Source organism: Callorhinus ursinus, unplaced genomic scaffold (assembly GCF_003265705.2).
Source record: "Callorhinus ursinus isolate GAN/ISIS: 27379988/994484 unplaced genomic scaffold, GSC_fseal_2.0 scaffold1, whole genome shotgun sequence".
NCBI lineage: Eukaryota > Metazoa > Chordata > Mammalia > Carnivora > Otariidae > Callorhinus > Callorhinus ursinus.
The window spans coordinates 37,007,964-37,030,528 of NW_027397063.1; the positions used below are offsets into that span (position 1 = coordinate 37,007,964).

A 22,565-nucleotide genomic window follows, 5' to 3' on the forward strand; every position below is an offset into this window, starting at 1 on the left:
CCTTGTAACAGGCTACATTTACTTCTATTACATTTTTCTGAAGGGTTTATTTAAATAAAGAATTTGCATCTTTACAATCAATATACTTGACAACTCTAGGAAATAATTTTAGTTTATGGCAACAAATTTCTGTCAGATCTAGTGATAGAAGCACATTTGAAGTTTGGGACAAATTTCAGGCCTTACTGTCAATAATTAAAAATAAGCTTGAATAGAATATATCTTCTAAGAATCATGCTGAACTCTACGTATAGCTCCACTTATACATGTTTACACAAATTTTAACACTCATTTAGTATTGTAAATACCGGTATTCTATTGATGTTTTGTATATTGCAGTTTTGTTATTCATCAAAATAGCTATCATTGATTGGTACAGTCTTACCATATCAAGGAATAAATTAAGATATATCATTTCCTCTAAGATTACATTGTTTACTAATCACAGGAATGGATTGAAGCAGTGACCCACACAGAGCAATAGATGTGGATGAAACCAAGTTCTGTAGGTCCTTTTATTACAGGGCCCTGAGTCAGGCTAAAAAATGTCCATTTGTGAGCGAACTTGAGGGGAGTCATTCCTATCAGGAATCTCCCAGCCCTGAACAAGAGTGAATAACAAAATATTATTAATTCTAGTTATAGTCTTGTGGCTGTAAATTTAATTTCTTTTACACTAACCTTTTAATGCCAATTATATATGTAATTTTGTTTTCTCTTATGCATATCCTGGTGAATCTAAGAATAGCCTGCTTGACCATACATAAAGAGACATAATATCTCTTTGGTTCAGAGTATTAAATGTACATCTGATAAATATTTTTATGTGTTATTAGTAAAATATAGTATTTTAATAAACTGCATAGACTATTGTATTTCTTTTTTTGTTTTTATGTAGATATCATGACATTTACTATTAAACTACAAAGAATGTTTTAGTCATACTTTACAATTAAGTAAAATATAACTGAGAACCTCTAATGGTGATAAAGAACTGGTTTACACTTCTGATGATTTGATGGGACTTATTCCCATATAAAATAGTTTAAGGAGCAGTGTTCTACAGAAGACACCAGAAGCATATGTTCAGCCTTGATTTCTTATTTTCCCGGTGCTTACTGCTCACAGTGAAGATATAGCAGGGATAAAATCCTACTGTTGCTCATGAAAACATAGTACCTACTGAAAATAGGTTAAGAAATTGTAGTTCTCGCTTCCTTTTTTCTTTTTTTGGTATATTTTGTCTGTAATAATGAGGCCACTAGGTGTCAGTAACGATCCAACATCACAGTGCCACTTGCCAACTCTGGTTTTATTACCCAATTTTTGTGTCTGATTTCTCTGATTCATTATCTTTGTATCTTACTTCCCTTTTTGTAAGGAGGATATACTGTTGGAAATATTTTTGTGCCTTTGTGTTACCAAATTATTTTATGTAACTTTTAGAGCGGTTTTCTGTGAACAGTTTCCCTATTTTATGTAGGGAACATAGGGTAGTAATAAAAAGCATTTGAGCTTTTGAGTTTAGCAGATTTATTCTACTACTTATCAACTAATTATTAACAATTTTCTGTTATTTTCTTTTGAAGATAATTTTCATCACCTATACAATTAAAAAATAAAATGTCAAAAATTGTATGGATTAAATGAAACACTGTGTTAAAGTGCCTAGCCTAAGAAAAAAACCCAATAAATGTTAAATTTACCCTTTTACCTAACTACTCTCTATTTAGGAGAGGAGGAAACTTAGTACACAGATTGAAGTGTTATCAGCTTGGTTTTGAATAGGAGAGCCTTTGTTCATCTTTCCTATGTAATAGTAAATAGTTTACATTTTGATTCTCCAGACTCTTTCTCTGGATTTAAAAAGAGGTAAAAACCTAATCTGCAAATTAGGTAGCAGTAGATACAGGAGACTAGTCCATGCCTGTAGCCAAAGGTTTTTATGTAAATTTAACTGTGAAAGATATTCTGAATTTATATTTCTTCATTTTGCTTCCAGAATTCTGAAATTTCCTAGCATGATAAACAAGAAAGCCTCTGGTTGATTTTGCACCAATTTAATCTTATTATTTTAAGGTTAAAAAATGTTGAGTAAAATATTAAATGACATATTTTGTGCCATGATTCCATTCTCTTTCGGAAGGATTTTCAATAATTACATACATATTATAACCCAAAGACAAGAACCCCTGAGTAGACTATGAAGTATTTTTTAAAACCACCAAAGAATGTACAGAAACGACTGCAGAAGTGTAAGTTGTATTCTAGCTCTGAAACTTTCAAATGAGATATTTCTAAAAAAATCTTTCTAAAAGACTAATCTCATTTTATCACTTTATCTGTTTGGGAAAAGCTAATGCTTCCAAGGTCTTAAAATAAGACTTTTATAAACTTATGCATGTGGGTATTCCAATGAAAGATAGAGGACTGAGCACATACTTAGTTTCATCCCCTTCTCAAATCTTACTAACAGTAAGGGGGCTTTTGTTTAAAGACATTATCCTACAAGGGCAAAAAAAAAAAAAATGGAAGTGACAAAAATGGCAACCAAATTTCAGAAGCTGGATGTCTGATGAATGTTGAATGACTTAACAGACCTGAGAATGGTGAATTCTAAACTAGCACTGAGGAAAGCTGGAAAGCATCCCACTTTACGATGCAGATACCCTCAAAGGCTCAGATATTGATGGGAAGTGGAAAGGATGAGGTGGGGCTGAAAAGAGAGACAGTTATACTTTCTTGCCCTCCAAAAAGATTGAAGGTTCATTCTTTCAGAGAGTCAAACAGAGTATCTCTGGACTAGGGTATACCAAACACCAACTGTGTGTGGCAGTGCTGATCTGAAAATGAGGAATAACTGAAAGTTTTATACCAAATAGTATAATCCTCTTCTGCCTTCTCCTACTTCTCCAAGAAGACACTGGCAGTAGGTAGGATATAGAAAGTCATCTTTAAGGAATCAGACCAGTGAGAGAAAAGACCTAAAAGTATTAACACCAAAGATTCCCAAGAAAATGGTGTAGCTGGCTACACTAGAATAAAGACCACATTTGACAAGCCTCACACACATACTGAAATTTCAGTCAGCTTTATAGTGTTCATTCATACTTATGAGAAGATGGCAAAGGATCACCAGGCATTTGAGGACCAAAACATTATAAATTATGGAACATCAACAAACCAAAAAAGCCCGTTAGAGGAAGTAGAATTTTTTAGGGAGAACATTTCAAGAAACTATCATAGAGATAAGAAAAGGTATTACTTTCATGAAAATGACCAGGAATACTACTTGAAAAGGACCAAAGGGGAAAAAAATAAGTTCTTGAAAATAATAGAACAGAAGAAATGGAAAACTCAATAAAAAGAAGATGAAATAGAGGCATTCTCTCAGAAAGTACAGCAAAAAGATTGGAAAGAAAAGAAAGTAGGAGGCCCAATATCCAAATAACAGGAATTTTAGAATGAGCAAAGAGAGAAAATAGAGGGGAAAAAATTTATCAAATAAATCACCAAATGGTATTTTCCAGAACTGATGAGTTTTTAGTTGAAAGGCTTCTTGAGAGCCCAGTGCAGCAAATGAAAATATTACCACACCAAGGCTCACTATTACTTAATTTCAACACTGAAGACAATGGAAGATTCTACAAGCTTCCTGGGAAGAAAGTAAGTTTCATGTAAAGGATAAGGAAGCAGAAATAGCATCAGACTTCTAAACATCAACATTTGGAAGCTGTTAATTGGGCAATGCCTGGAAAAGTCCAAGGAGAAAATAATGAAATTATATGCTCAGGCAGTATCAGTGTATTGTGACTGTAGAATTAAGACATCTTCAGCCATTCACAGTCTCAAGAATGTACTTTCTATACTTTTTACTAAAGTAGCCATTGAAGGTATACTCTTCAAAGACAAGGGAATAAACCAAGAGGAGAAAATAAGAGACCACAAAACAGGAAAACCAGTATAAGAGCGTGTGGGAAAGATCCTCAGGATGATAATGAGAGATACTGAAATCCTAGAATGATAATGAAAGATCTCTTATGAAGATAGCTGGGCAAGCATAGAGAACAGCTGGTCCAGATTAGAGAGTTTTGGAAGACTCTTAAGGGAGAATTCTTCAAGAAAGTGAAATTCATAGGCTATGTAATGTGTTTCATAATAATAAAGGTTTAAACAGTGTGGGAGTAATGGCAATGAATTAGTGTTAAGTACCTTAAAAAACTAAGCAGACAGGCAGGATTGGAGAATGAGGCACACTTATTAAAACAGGGAAAATGAAATGTAGAAGAAAGGAATAGTGGGGGAGGGGGATACAACCTGTCTCAGGTGTGAATAGCATGTACGTAGTCATCACATTGATGACTAGATTACTATGGTAGAAGAATGGGAGTGCTGGAAGCATAATGAGACTTGCAGGGCAGCAGCGTAGAGTGTGTGAGAACTGAAGCCTCATATTACATTGAAGGAACTGATATTTCAAAAAGTAATGATAAAAGTATATTATTTAGAGGTACAGAGGTAAATCTCCTAAGGGATTAGAAGTGGTTACCTATGAAAGGAGAAAGAGGACCTGAGCCAAGGGACATTTTTCATACAAACTTTGGAGAGGTTCTCCAAAAATTTGTATGAAAAATGTCCCTTTGGAGAAGAAACTTTGGAGAAGTTGTTTGGAGAAGTTCTCCAAAAGTTTGTGTGAAAAATGTCCCTTTGGAGAACTTTGGAGAAGTTCTTTGGAGAAGAAACTTTGGAGAAGTTCTTTGGAGAAGTTCTCCAAAGTTTGTATGAAAAATGTCCCTTTGGAGAACTTTGGAGAAGTTCTCCAAAAGTTTGTATAAAAAATGTCCCTTTGGAGAACTTTGGAGAAGTTCTCCAAAAGTTTGTATGAAAAATGTCCCTTGGCTCAGGTCCTCTTTCTCCTTTCATAGGCAACCACTTCTAATCCCTTAGGAGATTTACCTCTGTACCTCTAAATAATATACTTTTATCATTACTTTTTGAAATATCAGTTCCTTCAATGTAATACGAGGCTTCAGTTCTCACACACTCTACGCTGCTGCCCTGCAAGCCTCATTATGCTTCCAGCACTCCCATTCTTCTACCATAGTAATCTAGTCATCAATATGATGACTACGTACATGCTATTCACACCTGAGACAGGTTGTATCCCTCTCCCCACTAACAAACAAACATAGGTGTGTGGGGTGCCTAGGTGGCTCAGTTGGTTAAGCGACTGCCTTCGGCTCAGGTCATGATCCTGGAGTCCTGGGATCAAGTCCCGCATCGGGCTCCCTGCTCAGCAGGGAGTCTGCTTCTCCCTCTGACCCAACCCCCTCTCATGCTCTCTCTCTCTCTCTCTCTCTCATTCTCTCAAATAAATAAATAAAATCTTTAAAAAAAAAAAAACATAGGTGTGTGCATAGGCTTCTACAGTGTTTTAATAGATTTTTCTTGGATTACTTTAGAAAATGGATTTTGCCTGTGGAGACTGATAATTTTTTGTTTGGTTTTTGTTACCAGATCAGATCCAGGCTGTGAAGACATGAAAAGATAGTATTTGGAAACCTCAACAATTTTCAATTCAAGGAATGTATCTTAAGGCAAACTGAATACTTCAAATTTTTTAAAAGATGTTTGTGCATCTAAGAATACTAAGACTTTATAATCTTCTGCTTGCATTTATGGATTCTGAATGAACTTTTTAAGAACATAGGACTTCAGGTATGCTAATATGACCATTAATTTAAAATATTAAAACTAAATCTTTCCTCAGAAGGGCTCCTTCCCCAGAATTATCAACTTCTTGGTAAAAGTCTACATTTGATTGTAATTAGAATGTTTAAAGTCAGATTTATAAGCCATCTCAGTATCTCATCATGATTTGTAATATCTTTAATGCATTTTATTTTTTAAATTGTCTTCTGAGATTTAGTTTATGATATAACTCTGCAGTATGATTGTGCTTGGAAAAAGAACTTTAAATATTTATAAGGGACCATGGGTAATTAATATATACATAAAATTTTTACTATATGTCACTGTCAATAAAACACAATATGCAGTGTACCAACTAGTGTACTTTGTTTATGCTGAAAAGAATAACGCTGTGTTGTCATAATATTTAATGTTTTACTGTCAAGCATTTGTAAATTATCTGAGACAGAATTAAGCTGAATTTATCCAGTGAATGTGTATTGAACCTCTCTGTACCTACACTAGTCTGGCATTGTCCTAGGCAATGGTGATACAAGGTAAATAAATCAGATATATTCTTTATCCTTAGAGAACTTAAAAATTAATGAGGGTGATTTTGAGAACCTTTTCATACATAGTATCGATTTTATTTCATTGGCTGAATGAATATCTTGAATTTTAAGATTAAGAGGTATAAAAGTGAATTAATCTGATTCTTCAATAATTATTTTAACTGACCTCTTGTTTCTTTAAAATGTGTCTTTGTTAAAATAGATTGTGGCTCATCAAACTATGTCTTTCCTGAGCATAAACTGCTACAAAAATGTTCTTTAGAATTTTAGACACATCTCAGTATCTACTCTATGCAAATTGTGTTCTCAAAACTTAGAGACCAGTTATAATTGTGAACTCAGAATGGAAGCTTTCATTTTAAATTAACCACTAGAAAACAGTATATAGAGCAGTGGTGTCAATCCTGAAAAACATTGGATATAAAGAACAACTGTAATATACAATGTGTAAAACATCTTAAATGTCCTTCACTGTGAAAATGATAAAAACAGGAGGCAAGGGGCGCCTGCGTGGCTCATTGGTTGAGCATCTGCCTTTGGCTTGGTCATAGTCCCAGGGTCCTGGCATGGAACCCCCTGTCCTCCTCCCTCTCCTCCTCCCTCTCCTCCCCACTTGTGCTCTCTCTTGCTATCTCTATCTCTCTCTCTCAAATAAATAAAATCTTTAAAAAATAAAATAAAATAAAATAAAAAACAGGAGGCAAAAGGTAAGTGAGTAATACTAGGTGTGTTATCGTAACTGTGGTACTGGTGTATGTGTCATAGAGATGTGAATAAAATCATTTTAGGGGCGCCTGGATGGCTCAGTCGTTAAGCATCTGCCTTCAGCTCAGGTCATGATCCCAGGGTCCTGGGATCGAGCCCCGCATCGGGCTCCCTGCTCAGCAGAAGCCGGCTTCTCCCTCCCCTACTCCCCCTGCTGTGTTCCCTCTCTCGCTGTGTCTCTCTCTGTCAAATAAATAAAATCTTTAAAAAAAAATAAAAAATAAATGAAATCATTTTTAAACTATAATAAAGTTCTGTAATTCAGTTTCTCTTAGTCCAAAAATCCCAGTGGTTTAGAATTTAGCAAATTAAAAGTTATCCAGTAGTCCAGCATTTTAGCTAGCTTGCAGGCCTCTCATAAATTGTTTTGATGAGGATACAAAGTGAGATTCTCATTAATTTAGAGTTGCCTTAAATATAAAAAGGACATGAAAACACTGTAATTCAACAAAATACTTATATGCTGTAGTTTAGGAGGATAGGAGAATAGTTTAGGAGGCTGGAGAAAGGGTGTATTAGAATTCAAATCCTCATCCACCAGAACTATTATAATAACAATAACAACAATAATAATAGCTATCACTATATGAACACTATATTTTGGGGCTAGATATTATTACACATACTGGATTTTGCATTATTTGTCACAATAACCTTGTATGGTAGGTAGGTTTTATTATTTGTTTTATAGACAAGGAAACAGAGACCTAAAGAAGTTATTTGCTAAATGTCACTAGTAAATGCTGGTGGCTGGGATTTAGAACCAAACCATCTGTTTAAGATAGATGAATTCAAGAGACAAGAGTATTACAGATAGTGGAAATACAGAGCTATCTGCCACAAGGATAGCTAAAAGGATTGAAAAGGCTCTCATTGAGGTGGGAGACCAGGATGAGGTGGGAAAGTCAGAAAAGTGACTACTATTTTGTTTTTAATTTTTTCTTGTTTTAAGTCTCTAAACACTTCAGATTTTCAGCTCGGGGTATATATGACTAATAAAAATACTTCTTAAAACTTTGCTGATACTAAGTTAATTGGTATTCCACAAACTACAGTAACTCACATCTATGCAAATATTTAGAAGAAAAGTACTGACTTTTTCCTTAGTTTCCATTATCTCCAAATCTATAAACATCTATTCTACTCTACATTTTCGTGTGAAGATTATGTAGAAGCACATTGGACTACAGGATGCCATAAAACTGTGGATAAGCTGAGGTTATTGCATTTGTATTTAACATAGTATACAATTAAAGTTTATTGCATTAAAACTCAATTAAGTGTTTTTTCATGTTTATACATCACTGTTACAAAGTTTAATTCATTAAGCTCCATATTTCAATATAAACACTTCATAAAATGTTCAAAACTTATCTTATTGTATGTATTGCATTTAAATATTTATATGTGGCCCTATTCAGCCTGTGCCTTGTAAATCACAAAAGAGCTGAGTTTTATATATTTGTTTTTCATTTATAGGTTGTCTGCTAAAAATTGTCAATTATTTCTTGATTGCTTAAGTTATTTTTTTCTTTGGAATTCTTAGCATAACACATTGTGATTTCCATAAATATATGCAATTACTCTTGAGAATACTTAAGGCAGATACATCCTATGTGTAACTTTGGTACATTAAAATGCTGTAGCATTTTAACTATGCATATTTTCTGCTTTCTGATTATTCTCTTCTTAGTTTAAAAAATAAAACAGATTAAATGTTCACTTAAATAGATTTAAAATAGGTTTGTCCATTTCTTTGGCTGGGAAGAAATACTGTAATAATAGAAAATTGGTTATTGTGTTTAATTGAATGTTTCAAGTAACTTAGTTATTATATCTTCATACTGAATCTTTCTCATTAAGGATGCTCCTGCTGGGATTTGCAAGGGACTGTTTCAGGACCATCACTGACTCTTCCTTCTGGTCACTCAATTTTAATGCCACACTTGGAGTTTCATCAGTGTACAATGCTAAACTTTTTCTATAAACCAAGAGGGACAAATTAAATCCTTCTCCAAATTTGAAGTCACCAAGTAATGCTACATACAAGTCACAGAGGAATAGTAGGTATTTTTTTTTTAAGATTTTTTTTTATTTGAGAGAGAAAGCACAGAGGGAGAGTATGAGGGAGAAGCAGGCTCCCTATCGAGCAGAGAGCCCAATGCGGGACTCAATCCCAGGACCCGGGATCATGACCTGAGCCGAAGGCAGACGCCCAACCGACTGAGCCACCCAGGCGCCCCAATAATAAACATTTTTATAGCCTTTACTATGTGCCAGGAACTTTCCAAGCACTTTACATGTATTAATTCATTTAATCCTCTTGACAACCCTATGAAATACATGTTATTATCTCTGTTATATAGATCAGGTGTCAGCAAACTACCAATCTGGTTCTGTATGGCCTTTGAGCTAATAATTTTATATTTTTAAAGGATTAATTAAGAAAAAAAGAAGGAGCAACAGATACTGTAATGTGATCCACAATGCATAAAATTATTTACACTATGGGGCTTTACATAAAAATGGTCAACCCCTGTTACAGTGCAATAGGGGACCCTGAATTTTGAGCCTAGACAATCTGGCTCCAGAATCTATGTACTTAACCTCTATGAGGTTTGTCAAAAAGCTGAAGATTTTCTAAAATGGAATAGAACAATTTGAAATTACTTCTTTCTTAAATAATTATGTTAAGTATGAAAAATTAGATTCAAATGCCTAAAAAGTAATGCTCTTTGAAATCTTTTTTTCTCCCCTGGTAAGATTGATGTCCTGGCCTTCTGAAGTCTTTCCTTCCTTTTCTTTAAATGAGTAGCAACACATTGGGCAGATTCTGAAACATCAGACATGTTAATATTTTAAAGATTTATTTATTTATTAGAGCAAGTGCACACATAGTGGGGCAGGGATAAAAAGGGAAAGGGAGAGAGAGTCCTAAGTGGACTCCATGCTGAGCACAGAGGCTGATGTGGGGCTCAATCTCGCCATCCTGAGATCACTACCTGAGCCAAAACCAAGAGTCATACACTTAACCACTTAACTCACTGAGCCAGCCAGGCACCCCTGGACATGTTAATATTTTAAAGTATAACCACACACACAAGTTATCCCCAAGCATGTGGCTTGACCTTCCAGATTTCCCAATGACTTTTATCAGCATTTTGACGTCAATGATAACTACTGTTGAGAATCGAAATATATATGGTAAAATGTGGAAACATTTATGATTCAATTTGTGGATATGCATTTTTTTTTTTTAAGATTTATTTATTTTTAGAGCACAAGTCAGGGAAGGGGCAGAGGGAGGGAGAATCTCAAGCCGACTCCCCACCAAGCGTGGAGCCCTGTGTGGGGCTCAATCGCATGACCCATGAAATCATGACCTGAGCTGAAGTCAAGGGTAGGACACTTAACTGACCGAGCCACCCAGGCACCCTGTGGATATGCATTTTAAGTGACCACAAGTAACAACTATAGGTAAAAATATTTTCTTAATTACAAACTTCATGGTTATGCCTGCATCTTCTAAATTTTTCCCATGTGACTAGTAAGTACAGCATATATCCATCCATAAAGGATGAGATCTCAAATTAGTCTCTCTCTCTCTCTCTCTCTCTCTCTCTCTCTCTCTTTCTCTCTCATTCTCCTTTGGAAAAGTTTATAAATTATTCCAAATATTCTATGAAATACCTTAATGGAGTAAACTATTACTGAAATAGGTTTATGCTTCTTCCAATTAAATGTAATCATTAATGTTGGCAGTTAAAGCCAATTTCACATTCAAGCTCTGTCTTAGCCTTAGTGTAATCTGTGTGTGTGTGTGTGTGTGTGTGTGTGTGAGAGAGAGAGAGCATGCGCACACATGTTCACACTTCACTCACCCCAGTGACCATTAACTTTTCTCCTTCAGCTTTCTCAGGCAGATTCATAGATCTATCTTGCAAATATGTTATTCTTACCATGTTTTAGGCTTTTTTTTTAATTTTCTTATTTGTTTTTATAACTTTTAAATGTGACATATCAACTCTTGTCATTTCTGGAAACCTTATTGTTTATTTGATAGAGTTTTAATGTATTTTTAGATGCTGGATTATTAATGTCTTAAATACTATCTGCTAATTCAGTAAGTTTAATTTATACATTCACAAAATATAACTTACCCTTTTTTACATTATTAAACCCCTATACTATGAATAATTTTATTTCATTTATGCATAGCAGGACAAGATTTTTAAAGAATAAAAAAATTTTCAAAACCCTATGTCAACATGGGATCTTGTTAATGTTAAAAATTAGTTTTTCTATTATGAAATACCAAATCTAAAACAGGACTAGTTCTTAAATGTCAATGGTATGTTTTCTTTTTAAAGGGGTATGTTGGTCTCTATAAAAGCAAGAGGCAATGTTTTTCTGCTAATTAGATCTTCAGGTATAACAAGCAGAGATATTCAGTACTCAACACAGAACTTTTCTATATGGGAAATGAATATAAACTTAAGAAATAGACTATAGTTCTTTCTTAAAAGAGATTAGAACAGGCCTGAGGCTTCCACTCAATAGTAAGTAGGCATTTTCTTAGCCTTTCTATGAATAGGACCCTACATAAAATAGCATTCAAACAGCAACTATGGTTAGGAACCCTGCAATTGTATGTCCTTTTAATGTATCAGCAGAATTACTAGCACTGCAAAGACCTTATTTAGGTTGAAAGGTTATACAGTACCCTGTGTTTAACTTAATTACATCCTTATTTTTATTAGATTTATTTCAATATCAGTCTTATGTATTCTACCTTCCAGAAACAAACTGAAAAAGAGTAGCTACATCCTAAGGTCACTTTACAACAAAATGAAAAATTGTAACAAGAGTGTCTTATTCTAAGGAAACCTTGAGATTATTCAGTTATTTTTTTCATCTTTTTTCTTTAGCCCTACTTCAAATTGTTTTTCAAAAGACCTAAATTAATATCAGTATATATACATTTACTGAGATAATCCTGTAATCAACTGCAAGCAGAAAAATGTAATAGTGTAACTACAAGTGTAAATTCTAATTATAAAGAAAGAACCCAAATCCTTTTCTGCCTTCTTACAGAGAATAGTATGGGAGGGGGCAGGGTGCCCTGGATAAAAGTCTGATCTGGGCCAACTTTCAGAAAAGTGATTTCAGATTGCTTCCAAATCTGTGTAGACATCAATGAATAGATGGCTAATAGTACAGTTACTTGTTCTAGTAAGCCTAGGGCACAGCCTGGAAGCCAGATAGTGAACACATTAAGGATTGATGGGGTCTGCATAATAATGTAAGGTTCTTTACAGCCTATATTATATTTAGAAAAATGATTTTGTTTTCCCCAAAACAAAATCATTTGACTTTGGCTCTATTTATTTTAGGGAAGTGTGCATGAGCTTCGTTTGGAAGGGCAACAAATTGTGTTTTGAATGTTTGAATCTCTTACTATAATCCTTCATTGAGGAAGCTGATACATTTCTTTTTTGTACATCTTGGTCACTCCTGTTTTGAATATCCATTTACCATCCAAGATCCTGTTCTCTGCTGATTTCTATCTTAAATGTTTTCTAAACAGATATATCAGTTCCTAGGGTTCCCTATGGAAAGTCTTAACATATTCTATTAAATTGAACCATAGGGGCACCTGGGTGGCTCAGCCGTTGGGCGTCTGCCTTCGGCTCAGGTCATGATCCCAGGGTCCTGGGATCGAGCCCCACATCAGGCTCCTTGCTCAGCGGGAAGCCTGCTTCTCCCTCTCCCACTCCCTGCTTGTGTTCCTGCTCTTGCTAACTCTCTGTCAAATAAATAAATAAAATCTTTTTAAAAAATTAAATAAATAAATTGAACCATATGACATTGCCATTTTGTAGGCCCAAAGTAGCTGAATGATAGCACTTTCATGTGGTTCAGTTGAGATCACTTGGAAACTTCTAAATGGCTAATTTCTTCAATAAGGGCCAAAGAAATTCACTGGGAATAACTAGGTAACCAGAGCCTGGCCTCACCCAAAAAGAACACATGGTGAAAAATATGACCAATTCTTGTAGTTTCATACCTAAAACTAACAAGTGATCTGACAGATTTTTTTTTTTTTAAGAATTTTATTTATTTGAGAGTGAGCGAGAGAGAACATGAGTAGGGGAGAGGGGCAGGGGGAGAGAGAGAAACAGACTCCTTGCGGAGTGGGGAGCCCGACTCGGGGCTCTATCCCAGGACTCTGGGATCATGACCTGAGCTGAAGGCAGATGCTTAACTAACTGAGCCACCCAGGTACTGCAATCTGACAGATTTCTTTACTTTTTTAAGGTATTGTTTTGGATGAGTTTTATAAAGCCATTTCAGATTCTCTCAGGCTCACTCTTGTTTCTGCCACTGCTTGTAGGTTCCAGTCATCATATGTAGGTAAAACTTGACAATGCCCTACATCCCTCATTTCCTGTTTTAGAGCTTCCTATTTTTGCTTCCATGCCCTCACCACTACCGTTCCAAAACATACCTAACACAGCAGGGAAACCATTGGCCAGTGGGAGAAAGGAGCCAGTGAATAAACTCTTCCATCTTTCTCTATTTCCCATTCATCACAGACAATCTTGGAACACTATACATAGCTTCTGGAATGATTCCTCTGAATCTAACTATTAGTCACACTTAGTGGTCAGCTCAGTAACACCTCAGATTGTCTCTTATCCTGCTTCATTCTTCTTTTTCCATAACTTTACTTCCTAACAAAGTAATAGCCGTGTTTCTCTGCCTCACAATGCTTTCTGAGGAACCCAAGCTATATCCAATACGGTTCTCAAGTTTTGATCAGAGTCACCTTTGGTAAAATACATGCACTGAAGTTTGAGAAGCACTGCCCCGTGATTTTTTTTTTTCACAGCAAACTGAGTAGAAAAATCAGATTTCTCAAATACTCCTACTCCCACCTCCACAGAGTCTCCTCCACTATCCACATCCCAAAGTCCTAGGATTTTGAAGAACATAAAAGCCACCCACAAGTAAGCGTAGTGATAGTTGATCAAAAGCGACCTTGGAAGGGAACACCTGGGTGGCCCAGTCAGTTGAGCATCCAACTCTTGATTTCAGCTGAGGTTGTGAGATCGAACCCTGCGTGGGGCTCCATGCTCAGCGGGGAGTCTGCTTGAGATTCTCTCATTCTCCCTCTGCCCCTAACCCTGCTCACGAGGGCTCTCTCTCTCCCTCTCTAAAATAAATAAATACATCTTTAAAAAAAAATCTACCTTGGAAGTTCTAGTTCTGGGTAAATTGGAGCAGGCACACTCCACCCTATCCCCCTTCTGAATGCAGTGGTAAAACCTGCATAGACTGACCAACTGTTTGAATGCATGGGCAACTACTTGAGGACTGAGAAATAGTAGCGGGAAGATTGAAGAAGACCAGAATTTAATGTGCCTTAATCAGGTAGCAGTGACTATGCCCATTTTTTTTTCCTACGGTGTCCCCATTACCTGGGCTTAAAGCTGCTTAAAACCCAGAATTGAGCATCTGTGCAAACAGAGCTCCAGGAGAAATTCCAGCTCAAAGAGTGGGAAAGGAGTTTGTTAATGATCAGCAAAAGTTAAGGAAATAACTGAGTTCTTTTCTACCCTTTGTTGTTAATGAACCCCCAATCTCAAGTACTCAACAGCAACAGTAGCAACAGTGGCAGTGGGAAACTCACAGCTAAAATTCTGAAGAGGAGAAACTGCCCTCTACAGTCAGAGTCCTTATGGTCCTAAAAAGTTGTGGCAAATGCTCATTCCTTTTGTTCTGTTTTCCCACCACTTGGCCCCAGACAAGGGCACGTTCAAAGGAAGAGCATGGCAGAGTAAGGCACATAAAGCACCAGCTTTCTAGCTGGCAGATCAAAAAAGGGAGCCCCAGAGAACTGGAACCAGTTCTTGGTTTCATTGATCTGTTCTATTGTTTTTTTAGTTTCTATATTATTTATTTCTGCTCATTTTAGGTTTTGTTTGTTCTTTGTCTAGCTCCTTTAGGAGCAAGGTTAGGTTGTTGATTTCACATTTTTCTAGTTTCTTGAGCTAGGCCTTATTGCTATAAACTTCCCTCTTAGAACTGCTTTTGCGGAATGCCTGAGTGGCGCAGTCAGTTAAGTGTCCCACTCTTGATTTTGGCTCAGGTCATGATCTTGGTAATGAGATCAAGCCCTGCGTCAGGCTCTGTGCCCGGTGTGGAACATGCTTAAGATTCTCTCTCTCTCTCTCTCCCTCTGTCCCCCCACCCAACCTGCTCACCCTCTCGCTAAAAACAACAACAACAACAACAAAAACTGGTTTTGCTGCATCCCAGAAGTTTGGACCATTGTGTTTTCATTTTCATTTGTTTCCATGTACTTTTTTATTTCTTCTTTTATTTCCTGGTTGACCCATTCATTGTTAGTAACATGTTATTTAACCTCCATGTATTTGTAGTCTTTCCAGATTTTTCCTGGGGGTTGACTTCTAGTTTTATAGCGTGTGGTCAGAAAAGATGCATGGTAGGACTTTGATCTTCTTGAATTTATTGAGGCTGGTTTTGTGGGCTAATATGTGATCTATTCGGGGGAATTTCCTTGTGCACTTGAAAAGAATGCATATTTTGCTGTTTTAGGCTGGAATGTTCTGAATATATCTTAAATTCTTCTGTTCCTGTGTGTCATTCAAAGCCATTGTTTCCTTGTTGATTTTCTATTTAGATGATCTGTCCACTGATGTAAGTGGGGTATTAAAGGTAAAGAAGGAAGTAAATGTAAGGAAGAAGAAAAACTTGTACTATTTGCAGATGACATGATACTATATATAGAAAACCCAAAAGATTCCACCAAAAATCTCCTGGAACTGGTAACCAAATTCAGTAAAGTTGCAGGATACAAAATCAATGTACAGAAATCTGTTGCATTTCTATACACCAGTAATGAAGTAGCAGAAAAAGAAATTAACAAAATAATCCCATTTACAATTGTACCAAAAATAATAAGATACCTAGGAATAAACCTAACCAAAGAGGTAAAAGACCTGTACTCTGAAAACTTAAAACACCGATGAAAGAAATGGAAAATGACACAAAGAAATGGAAAGGCAGCCCATGCTCATGGATTGAAAGAACAAATATTGTTCTGTACTATCCAAAGCAATCTACACATTTAATGCAAGCCCTATGAAAATACCAACAGCATTTTTCACAGAACTAGAACAAACAATTCTAAAATTTGTATAGAACCAGAAAAGACCCTGAATAGCCAAAGCCATCTTGAAAAAAGAAAAGCAAAGCTGGAAGCATCACAATTCTGGACTTCAAGTTATATTACAAAACTGTAGTAATCAGAATAATATAGTACTGGCATAAAAATAGACACATAGATCAATGGAACAGAATAGAAAAATCAGAAATAAACCTACAACTGTATGGTCAGTTAGTCTTCAACATAGCAGGAAAGAATACACAATGGGAAAAAGTCTCTTCAACAAATGGTGGGGAAACTAGATAGCAACAAGCAAAAGAAAGAAACTGGACCACTTTCTTAAACCATACACAAAAATACATTCAAAATGGATTAAACACCTAAAAGTGAGACCTGAAACCATTAAAATCCTAGGTAACTTCTTTGACATTAGCCATAGCAACTTTTTTCTAGATATGTCTCCAGAGGCAAGGGAAACAAAAGCAAAAAAAAAAAAAAAACAAAAAAAAAACTGTTGGGACTAAATCAAAATGAAAAGCTTCTGCACAGTGAAGGAAACCATCAACAAAACTAAAAGGCAACCTATGAAATGGGAGAAAATATTTGCAAATGACATAAACAATAAAGCATTAGTATCCAAAATAAAGAACTTAACAACCTAAAACAAATAATCCAGTTAAAATATGGGCAGAAGACATGAACGGATATTTCTCCAAAGAAGACATGCACATGACCAACAGACACATGAGAAGATGCTCATCATCACTTAGCATCAGGGAAATGCAAATAAAAATTACAATGAGAAATCACCTCACACCTGTCAGAATAGCTAAAATCAATAACACAAACAGTTGGTGTTGGTGAGGATGTGGAGAAAAAGGATCCCTCTTACACTGTTGGTAGGGAATGCAAACTGGTGCAGCCATTTGGAAAACGGTATGGAGTTTCCTCAAAAAGTTAAAAATAGAACTACCCTACAATCCAGTAATTGCCATACAATTTCACCCATATGTGGAATTTAAGAAACAAAACAAATAAGCAAAGGGAAATACACACAAAAAAAGACTTTTATTTATAGAGAACAAACTGATGGTTACCAGAGGGGAGGGGTGTAGGGGGTTGGGTTAAATAAGTGATAGGGATTAAGGAGCGCACTTATGATGAGCACTGGGTGATATATAAAACTGTTGAATCACTATATTATTGTACACCTGAAACTAATACAGTACTGTATGTTAACTAATTGGAATTAAAATTTAAAAAAATGAATGAAAATGACAGAGGAAAGTCTCCATGAATGTGAAGGTAGATTAATAGAAATCATCCAGTTTGAATAAAAAGGAAAAAAAAAGATTGAATTAAAAAACTGAACAGAGCCTTATGGAACTGTAGGGCAACATCAAAAAGTTCACTGTCTTGTAAGTAGTATCCCCAGAAGTAGGAAAGAGTAAAGAGCATAAGAAGTATTTTAAGTAATAATAGCTAAAAACTTACCAAATTTGATGAAGGGCATAGCATACAGATTTCAGAAGTTCAGTTTGAAGGCATCCAGAGAAAATGACACATAATTTATAGGGAAACATCATTCAAATGACTGCTGATTTCTCATCAGAAATCATTGAGGCCATTTTTAAAATGCTTTTTTAAAAAAGTATCAACATTGGAATAATAATATTTCAGCAAAAATATCCTTCGAGAATAAAGACGAAATATACTCTCAGAATTATGGAAAGCAAAAGCATTTATTGCCACCAAACCTGCTCTAAAAGAATTGCTAAAGGAAATTCTTTAAACAGAAGGGAAATGATACCAGAAGGAAATTTAACATCCTGTGTTCTTTAAAACATATTTGACAGTAAAAAATGTCTTATGGGGGTTTCAATTTATATAGATGTAATATACAATACAACTACAAAACAAAGGGGGAGAATACAGGGTCAAATATGTTTCTTTCTACATAATTCTTGAAATGAAAAAAGTATTTTTTCTAAGTGGACCGTGAAAAGTATGGTGGTTGTAATTGCTTTTAAAGATTTTTTTTATTATGTTCATCACCATACATTACATCATTAGTTTTTGATACAGTGTTCCATGATTCATTGTTTGCATATAACACCCAGTGCTCCACGCAGCATGTGCCCTTTTTAATACCCATCACCAGGCTAACCCATCCCCTCAACCCCCCTTAAAGATTTTTTTTTTTTTTAAAGTAATCTCCACACCCAATGCGGGGCTCAAACTCACAATCCCAAGATCAAGAGCCACACATTTTATCAACTGAGCCAGTCAGGTGTCCCTGATTGTTGTAATATCTAAAGAAGGCACTAAAAATTCATATAAAGAATATAGTCAAAAATATAATAAGTTAAAATGAAATACTGAAATATGTTAAAATGATCCAAAAGAAAGCACAGAAGAGGAAGCATAATTCAGTCTCAACTTATTTTTAAAACAATGAAAAAGTCCTATATTACTAGCCCAGTCCTCATGGTTAGAAGCTTAAGAATAGTTAAAAATAGTTAATCACTGAATAGTATTTTGTTTAAATTAACACAGTATTAACCTTCACTAACATTCCAATTTTATTTCCTTATTATGCCCATTGTGGAGCTTGAACTCACAACCCTGAGATCAAGAGTCACATGTTCTACCAACTGAACCAGCCAAGTGCCTCCCTATTTTGAGGCTTTTAGTCTGAGAACAGGCCACAGTCATAACTAAAACTCTGGGTGCTAAGCCCCTGACAGAAAACTTGCCATATTTTTGCCCTGAAGAAAAGAGGACAGAGCATGGGACAACCAAACCCACTGCAAAGTGAAGGGAAGAACATTCAGTAAAGGATAGATCCAGAAAATGGGAGTCTAAAATTCTAGGTATAAACATTCCCAAGTGTCTGGCTGAGTCCAAAACCAGGCACAAGCAAGGCAGACTCAAAGCAGGTTATAGCTAGGGTTAAAATAATGAACTGAGATTTGATACGCTGTCCACAATCAGCAAGGCCATGTTTGCAGTGTGAGTTTAAACAGCTTAATGTCTCTATAAAATAAAAATGGAAATATACAGTAGAATTTGGAATTATATAATAGAATCCACAGTCTCTACAGCATGACATTCAAAATATCTAGGAGACAAAATATCTGACAATCCAAATTTACTTGACATATGAAGAACCAGAAAACTATGACCAGAAAACCATTTTCAAAGGAAAAGATAAGAGGTCAACACTGGGATGACTCAAATGGAATGATCAGATGAGGACTTTAAGGCAGCTGTAGTAACTTATCTTAGTGAGGTAAAGGGAAAAATGCTTATAAATAGAAATTTTCAGCAGAAAAATAGAAAATATTAAAGAAAGCTAAATGAAATTCTAGAACTGAAAAATATAATGTCTGACATTTAAAAATCACTGCAGAGACTAACTGTAGAATAAAAATGACAGAGGAAATGATTAGCAAACGTGAAGATATAGATCAATAGAAATTTTCCCATCTGGAGAAGAGAGAGAGAAATATGAAAAAAAATGAAGAGTCTCAGGATCCTGTGGGATAATATCAAAAGTATTTTTGCATATATGTAGTTGGGAGTCCCACAGGGAAAGGAAAGACAATGGAGCAGAATAAATTTTTAAAGAAATAATGGCTGAAAATTTCCCAAACTGAATGAAAGACATAATTTATAGATTAGAAAAGCTCAGCAAACCCCCAACAGAGTTAATACAAAACAGAACAGACAACCCCCCTAGGTACATCATAGCAAATTGCTGAAAACCAAAGAAAATTTCAGAAATATCTGGGGTCAGATGGAGGGAATCTACCTTATATACTAAGTGATATAAACTATTGGATTTCTTATCAGAAATGAATTTTGCCAGAAGACTGGTACGATATCTTTAAAGTGTTGAAAGGAAAGAAAAAAAAATTTTCCAGAATAATAAGATAGAACACCAAGAAAAAATTTTACCAGCAGCTCTGCACTACCATAAGAAAGTTCTTCAGGCTGAAAGGAAATGATACTAAAGGGAAATTAATTTTCAAGAAACAATAAAAAACAATGAAATGGCAAATATTTGGGTCAATATAAAAGGTTTTTGTTTTTTGCTTTAATGTCCTTAAAGTACATGTGGATGTCTAGAGCAAAAAGAGAGCATATTCTTACAGGGTTTATAATAGGTATATAATGACATACGGCAACTTCAGTGTAACTGATAGGGTGGATCACAAAGGATCTAAACAGTTGTAAAACTACACTGTACATGAAGTGATAGAATATCAATTCTAGTAGGCAGTGTAAATTAAAAATATATCATAATCCCTATAGCAACTATTTTTAAAATGTAAAGAGGTATGTTAAAATGCTAATAAATTAACATGGAATTCATCAACTGAGCCAAGTAAACCTCATCCATAATAGGACAAATGAAAATCATGTACCACCAGGAAGAACATAACGTTACTTTTGTGGTATTTTTGCAAAAAAAGATAGCCTTAATTTAACCATAAGGAAACACCAGACAAGGATTTCACTGTAAGGAGACACCAGATATAGAGATGCCTCCATTACCCCTAACCAACAAAACCAACCAAACAAAAAAACTGGCCCTTAACATTTAAAAGTGTCACAACCATGAAAGTCAAGAAGAGACTGAGGAAATTTTCCAGAATGAAAGAGACTACGGAGACATGACAAATGTGGTATGTGATTCTGGATTGGATTACTTTGCCATGAAAGACATTAATCAGACAATTGGCAAAACATGAATGGGGTCTGAGGAGAAGATGGTAGTACTTATTACTTTCTTGATTTTGAGGGTTATTTTTGGTTATTTAGGATTTTAGGACAATGGTCATGTTTATTAAGTAATCAAATTATTTAGGGGTGATAGGACATTAGTTTGACAACATACTTTCAAATCGTTCATTAAATGAAAGAGGTTCTTTGTAATATTGTAATTTTTCAATAAGTATGAAATAATTTCAAAATAAAAATTACCTGTAGATAAAAATAATTTTATATGAAATAGCAATATAAAGCAAATGGCATTCTCCATGAGAATAACCAGAACAGAATGCAGATGAGTAATTTATTTTCATAAAAGAAAGTCTGAAATTGCTTCAGTCATATAAAAATCGACTATCCGAATATGTTGATAATTGCAACCATTATGGGAATATGAATATACTAATGAATTACAGAATTCTTGAAATTTACATATATAATATTAGAAAATACAGTACTGCTGCCAATTTTTAGGGGTGGGAAAACTTTAACCATAATCATAAAGACGGGCCAAGTGACTTTCTGGATTTCACAATAGTAATAACATCGATCTGACAACTTTTAGAGTGAATCCAAGGTAATAGCTATAAGAAAGACAATTTAAATAAGAATGTCAAACGTGTCAAACTAGTTTTTGCATATACTTGATTTTGGTCCTATATTAGGTATTTGGTTATTAGTAAGACTTCTCCTGCCTGAACTACTGGTCTGACCTGTCTTGGTCAATAATTGGCAGCTGTAAACTCACATTATGTAGGTCATGTTAGAATCAGTGTAACAGTTTCTCTACCTGCATATTTCTCATACCTTATCTTTGTCATGTACTTTTAATTACGCAATTATTTTGAAGAATGTGGCAGAGTTCACTTAAAGGTAGTCTCATCATACCAAAGTCCTTGAATATTCTTATGTTACACATAGTATATGATGATTCACAATGTAGTATCACCCATTTATTGCAATATTTTCTCATGAAATCAGAGAGTATATATTAATTATATGTCTATTGTTGGCCCAGTATTTTGTGCACTCCTATTGGGCTTTGATATTGCTTTTTTATCTAATATAGATTTTATCTAATTATAAATTTGATTGATTATAAATTTATTAATTTTATCTAATATAGATTTCTAATATGAATGTGTCAATAGGTGTTTTAACTGGTTGTAGTTGCAGGAATTTATGATCTACACTTCTGGACCTGTGATTTGTGAAATCTATCCTGGACCCTAAGTATAACCTGCCCAAGTGATACAGTTAGGCACTTTCTTCTCCCTTTGCCCCTGTACATGTTTCCATGATCACACAGTCTTATAATTTGTAATTTTTGCTTAGTTCTGCTTCCTTTTCTGAGACTGAGCTTCTTGATGGTACATCAGTGTTAAATTCCAATTACCAAATACAGGACCTGAAAGTATTCAATAAGAGGTTATTGAGTGGGCAGAAGACTTTTTGTAAATGAGATAATTATTTTTCTTTCTTTTTTAAATATATGTGTCTCCCACCAAATCTCCTAATCAAGTTTGAAGCACGTAACACTAGAGTAATGAGTATTAGGTCAATGATCT

General features: G+C 35.0%; 1 protein-coding gene across 2 annotated transcripts in view; it reads left to right on the forward strand.

The window, feature by feature from the left end:
- Positions 1 to 9,146, forward strand: part of ARL6 (ARF like GTPase 6) — a 44,523-nt gene extending 35,377 nt beyond the window's left edge. The window contains exon 7 of one of the 2 annotated variants that reach the window (XM_025873196.2): positions 5,518 to 9,146. In XM_025873196.2, coding sequence (XP_025728981.1) covers positions 5,518 to 5,543 — 26 coding nt within the window. In that variant the 3' untranslated portion in view covers positions 5,544 to 9,146. The remainder of the gene's footprint in view (positions 1 to 5,517) is intronic. The other variant, XM_025873187.2, reaches the window with a different exon arrangement.
- Positions 9,147 to 22,565: the final 13,419 nt, after the last annotated feature.